This window comes from Henckelia pumila, chromosome 1, assembly GCF_033568475.1.
Source record: "Henckelia pumila isolate YLH828 chromosome 1, ASM3356847v2, whole genome shotgun sequence".
Lineage (NCBI taxonomy): Eukaryota > Viridiplantae > Streptophyta > Magnoliopsida > Lamiales > Gesneriaceae > Henckelia > Henckelia pumila.
This window is the reverse complement of record NC_133120.1, coordinates 66,921,794-66,927,793: the sequence shown is the minus strand read 5'-3', so window position 1 is coordinate 66,927,793 and position 6,000 is coordinate 66,921,794. Positions and strand designations below refer to the sequence as shown.

The following is a 6,000-nucleotide window of genomic DNA, read 5'->3' as shown; positions in this document are numbered from 1 at the left end:
TTTATTTTATTTTATTGGTTGGGAGAACTATTTTCTCAGCCATCTTCTCACTGTTCCAGTTTTTTCCAAATTTTTGCAATTGTTTTGACTTGTCCTTTTGTTTTTTTGCCATCATGGTTCCTCAACCGCCTTCCTACTAACAACAACTTGGGACAATACTTTTCTCTACTTTTTTTTAAGTGTTTTGATTTATCTATACAAATAATCACCAACATTTCATTAGTAAATTGTAGCATTTTTGAATAATAACTAATAAATGAACATACCAAGTCGGACCAAAACCACCAAGCCCATCATCCATTCTCAATAAGTTGGGCTATATACACAACTTTTTTTTTTTAAAAAAAAAAAAAGGTATTTCATAATGTTTGGGCTTTTGGACTTCAAAATACAAAATAGTAAAATTATTTGAGCCCAAAAGCCCAAACATAACTTGTAAAGTTAAAAGTTCTACGGAGTCGAGTTTAATAGTCTAATACAAACTGTAGTAGGCAATAAAATCTAGGGTTTCAAATGGCCCTCTTCTGTTCAGCCTATAATCCTCAAATTCTAATCCCACAAATTCGAAAGCAATCTTCAATTCCCGTATCATTTCGATCGAGAAGCCCATTTCCCACAAAACTCGTCTTTGGGATTTCTAGGAGTCCAAATCTGAGAGCTGAAAATTCTACAAGATTGCGCTCTTCAATTGAGTTGGATAACGATGCTCCTTCGAGCTCCATAGTATTCGTCAAAGGTGATTCTTGAATCGCAAATTCATTTTTTAGATGCAATGAAGGTGTGAAATCATTTGCTTGTATACAACGATGAAATTGAGCTGAATTTCTGCTTTATAATTTTATCACGTGCTGCTGCTGCATGAAATAGTTTCTTGAAATATTGGGGCGCGGTTCCTCGTTTTGAAGGAAAGTCAGTGGGAAAATTGGAATTCAATGTGATCCATGTTTCAGTTGCAATCTTTGTGGATTTGAATGTATGTTAACGATGTATTCTTATTCATATTATCCTGTTTACAGTTTGTTTCACTTGTAAAAAATTTTCAATTCCATATATATCGAATATATGCAATGCAGTTCAATGGGTAGTATACTTGTCATCTTTGTGGCCGTGTTTGATAGATCGAGTAAATGAAATGTCAGAATTTGCATCCGTGGCAGCCAGAGAAGGGAGTGGATTGGTCTTTATTATTTCTATAGATTCATAATTTTTTTTACGTATTATAATTCATGAAAGCACTTCTTTGTGATCCTAAATCTTTCTAGTTTTAGAATCTTTACAACCTATGCAATGATTTTAGCTCCATTTGCATGGCTTTAAATGGGTTCTCATGGTTTATAAGATATCGCTTGTGTACATTTGTGGGTTGCTTTTAGCAGCTGTCACATATTCTTGTCAGTGACCCTGTATTCCGTCTGAGCTTGATATGTAATTTGGTATCATAAATATTTTATGACTGCTTAAGCATGCAAATAGATTGATGTAGGATTGGCTCAATCAACCTCTGAGGGAGGGCTAAAGATGGTGTTTTCACATTTCGGAGAAGTCAGTCGAGGTACGCTTTACTCCATGTCTTGAGTGCTTGTTGTTACCAAGAAAATAAACCAAAAGGTTGACATGGTGACAGTAAAGGTGATTCTTGATAAGCAAACCAAGAAATCTCTGGGATTCGCTTATGTTTGGTTTATGAATGAAGAGTTTGCAGAGACTGCTGTGGAAGAGATGAACGGCAAGGTATATGCATTCCTCTTTCTTGATTTGTCTAGTATAGACGATATGAACTTCTTTGAATAAGTACTTCTGTGCTGCTTTGTCAGTTTTTCGAGGGAAAGTTTATATATGTGACAATTGCAAAGCCTGGATCCTGCAAACCTCGTGCCAAGGCATCACGATACAAGTTTTAGCCAACTTAATGTTTGGATCCTTGTAAGTTCTTAGAATCCCTAAAGCCAACTGGAAAAGGTGGATGCTTAGAAATCAACACTGGAATCGACAAGATCAACCCAAATTAAATTTTGCCAGTGTCACAGAATATAATGTTACATGCATCATATTTGGTATCCCGTCAACTTTCATTTATATCTGAGCGAAGTTTGAAGCTTGAACTTTGTGCACTTGTAGCCTTTTAAATCTGATGTATATATGTGATATTAAAAAAAAAAAGAAAGAAGAAACTGATATATATATCAGGTTATAGTTACACGCCGCTTACAATTGTTGGACTAAAGTATTGTAAATGTTACTTAGTGAAATGCAAGGTTGTCATAAATCTTTAGTGTTAGAGGTGTTTCTGTATTTGGACTTGATTGCATCAGTAAAATTAGTGATACATGTGACTAGGAGTGCACACCAGTCGAGCTCGAGTACCATATAACTCGAGTCCCTCCCGATTTAAATTTTATCTACTTGAACTCGATTGAGCATTCAATTTCATGCTCGAGCTCGACTTGTGCGCATTTCGAGTTACTCGTGCTCGAAAAGCACAAAAGGCTTTCTAGCATATTAAAAAAAACTTCTAGGTGTGTACAGTGTATTAACAAAAATATCCTTAAAATTTTGTATCCACTGAACAAAAATATATATAGTTATTCGAGTAGTTTGCGAGCCATTGGACTGGAAACAACTAAAACTCGACCTCTACCTTTATAAAACGTCGGGTTCTCAAAAACTCGACTCAAGTTCGATCAAATTAGGCTCACATCAAGTTTTGACTATGCCGCTCTACGTGCAATAACCATTGCCGAGTAGCCAAAATTTAGGCAGTATCCTTTATTTGAGAATTATTACAATGTAACCTCGGCTAACTTTTCAAACATAGGCCTATGTATTTATATGGCCTATTCAGTTTTTGTCCTATCTAGAGTATTACAAGTGTTGCAGGCATAACATGTATCTGCTATAAATGCCTGGTCCCGAATCACAAGTAAATTAAAAGTTATAAAATAAAAATCAGTCATTTATTGGTGAACAAATCAAATAGACAAAACTTTAGGTGGTACATATAGGGAGATCAAAAAACCCAGTAGGGGAATCTCATTTAATTTGTAGTGTAAATATATCATCAGCAGATGAAATAACTCAATCTATGCATGATTACATATTTACAGCCATATGTTCTTTAAGACCTATCATCCCCATATTTTCCAAGAACCGTGATCCCTCAAACCTTTTGCCATTGAATCGCCCTGGAAAATTTCCGAGGCATCACATTGCATATACGCTCCTTCGCCTTGCAAAGTGATAAATGACCATAATCGGCAGCAGAAAAGCCATAAGAGATGGCTTCTGCATCGCTCTATATATGCTCATTAGAAGTCGAATATCGATCATTAGAAGCTTCTCTTTTTCGCAGTACTTGGGCACTTGTCATCGTGGTGGTTCGATTCTTTGCGCGAATATATATAATATAGTCGTTATTTCTGTCTCGTATCAATCATCAACGTGTACTTGTTCGAACTTCAATCTTATGAGTGTCACCGAACACCTCCATATGATGTAAAGCCGAGTTCTTTGTTCCCGAATGTAGCGCGAACAATACTCGTGCCCGGACCGGAACTTCTGTGCTCGAATCAATCCCATGATTGCACACAAAGCTGATTTTTTTTTTTCTTTGCTTTTCAAGAATTGATCATGCATCTACAATTTGATGAATACTCTTGGTTGCAAGGAAGGCAGCACATTTATATTGGGATGATGATGGGTTCGAGTCTAGATTTTTCTTGGTTGTGGTCGACACGTGTCGACGTATGATTGATGGATTCTGGCAAAGGGACCCATTGCCTGAAGGAGATGAATCTAAAGAGTCATCTATTTGTCTCCCTGCCAAAGTCCATAGAAAAGGACTAACCCTATCTTTCAAGAAAAAGAAAAGGGACTCATCGTAATTTGTTTGATTCTGTGTACTATTTTCATTTGTTGTTTTTCCCATGGTACATGTAGTGAATTACAAAATATTGTTGATATTTTTCAGATGTAGTTGGGTGATATATGGTATGTTCACCCTACAATAGGATGAATTTTTCTTTCTTTTTTCGATAGGAGACGGTGAATTTCTAATCCTTGATAATATTCATAGGGTGTGTTTACTTAGCTTGATAACAATATGATAAACTTATTAATCTAACTTAATCCATTGTTTACTTTAAAAAAAATCAAATATCTCAAATCTCATGGCCTGTCATTTAATCCTAATTCATGATATTAGACATCCTTAATTACACAAGGGATAACACATCCTAACCAATATTTATGAAAAAAATACACATAAATCCTAATCTACCCTCCTTCAATTTTTTTGTTTCCCTCCCAATTTCTTTTCGTGTCTCTCTTTTTTATAACTCGATTTATCAATTTTATTATTTTTGAAAAAATACATATTTTTATATCTAATAATTTTTATAAATGAAAATGCCTCCATGTGAATCAATAATAATTTAGTTCAAAAATAACTCAATCCAAATTATATGAATACAAAATTAAGCATAAGATTGTATATCATAAGTGGAGGGTAAAACTGTCATTCATCATTCAATCATTATTTTAATTTCAAAATTAATAACTCGAAGTAAACATGTTACTGTTTATCCATCATTATTCTAAATCCTTCAAAATCATTTTAATAATCCTAATATGATTTATTCACATGTAATCTCATCCCACTAAGTAAACACAACCATAATGTAGTCGAGTGGATAACGAGTTTTTCTATGCTACACATGATGAATTTATTGTATAGTGCGGATTGTGGGCAAATCAGGGTCTATGGGATAATAAGGTGTGTTATTATCTAATAAGTCGTAATAGTATAAATATAATCTTTTAAATTGTACAACAGTTCAAACATCACGTTTTGATTATTTTTTTCATGAGAAACAATTATTGCACCTCAACGATTTATGCCTCAAAACTTATTGAAATTTTTTAATCCTCATGCTTGTTTCATGTATTATGCCTTCAAATGTACAACCAAATAAAAGCAATCTTTATTTCAAAGAAAAATAAGAGCAACTCTCTCATCCTATGTGTCTTGACAGTTACGTATCAAACTCACTACAATCAGGAGTGATTCATATTGATATTTGCTTCGATACCTAATATAGAAATGGTGCCTAATATTATTGGGTCCAGATATTCAAAAATTTAAATCTTTTAATTATATCAATTTAAGATTTCGTAAGACATTAATTCAAAAGATTTAATCTAATAAAACCAGGTCAATTGCTATCAATGTACTCTAAAAAAAAATTGATATCAATTTAAGAGCATCTTGGTTGAAAATAACTTCAAAATTGATTGACCCTCGTGAATCTCGATGTCACTTGAACTTAGAAATAATTTTTAAATTGGAAAATTTGAGTAAGAACGTTTTGGGAATAAAGACAAATTTACTATGATCGTTTTATATCTGATTGTCAAGTATTAAATACGGCGTGTTATTTTTGGCAAGAGACTTATAATTTCCCTGTAATTCAAGATTTCAAAAAGTACTCTTCGAATAGCAAAAACTTTTCTTCGAATAAATTATCAAAGTCTTTTAGTGGTATATTCGGGAAACTATTGAGGTGGAGATATAGAAGAAATTTTTTCTTTCCAACTTACATAAAAATTCTTTATGTTTTTATATTTTCTTTCACACTTCACTTGAAAACTCTCATTAGATTTTGATCAACCGAGACTCTCATTAGATTTTGATTAACTGATTTTGATAACTATTGTGGTTCACTATGATTAATTTCACTCAAAAGATTGAGATTTGTTTTGTTTTTTTGTTTTTTACCTGCAATTAACGGTAGAAAACTTAAAAACTCAACAAAGAAATTTCGCAAGACATTAATTCATCACCTCCTCTCTTAAAAACCGCTTCATCGTGAAATTTTGTAGCAATTGTCCGACAGATAAGCATCATCTTTAATTCAATTTTTTCTCTTCATTTTAATTATATTTCAATTTAACTTAATATATTTATAATTGGAAGTATATATATATATATATATATATATATAT

At 33.0% G+C, this 6,000-nt stretch overlaps 1 protein-coding gene across 2 annotated transcripts; it reads left to right on the top strand.

Moving 5' to 3' along the window:
* Positions 1–500: 500 nt before the first annotated feature.
* On the top strand, positions 501–4,037 carry LOC140875030 (glycine-rich RNA-binding protein 4, mitochondrial-like). 2 transcript variants are annotated; one of them, XM_073278551.1, is made up of 4 exons: positions 501–736; positions 1,484–1,552; positions 1,625–1,731; positions 3,669–4,037. In XM_073278551.1, exons 1-4 carry the CDS (start codon positions 514–516, stop codon positions 3,879–3,881), a joined length of 612 nt encoding a protein of 203 aa, XP_073134652.1. In that variant the 5' UTR covers positions 501–513; the 3' UTR covers positions 3,882–4,037. The 2 variants fall into 2 exon arrangements, with proteins under 2 accessions (XP_073134652.1, XP_073134653.1); XM_073278552.1 differs by lacking the exon at positions 3,669–4,037 and adding an exon at positions 1,815–2,278.
* Positions 4,038–6,000: the final 1,963 nt, after the last annotated feature.

Bases quoted from the DNA above. Each gene is read 5' to 3' on its own strand.
- LOC140875030 (XM_073278551.1), top strand. From the start codon at position 514: ATGGCCCTCTTCTGTTCAGCCTATAATCCTCAAATTCTAATCCCACAA. The intron at 1,553-1,624 runs GTACGCTTTACT...ACATGGTGACAG, and splicing joins TTTCGGAGAAGTCAGTCGAG to TAAAGGTGATTCTTGATAAG. The intron at 1,732-3,668 runs GTATATGCATTC...GTTGCAAGGAAG, and splicing joins TGGAAGAGATGAACGGCAAG to GCAGCACATTTATATTGGGA.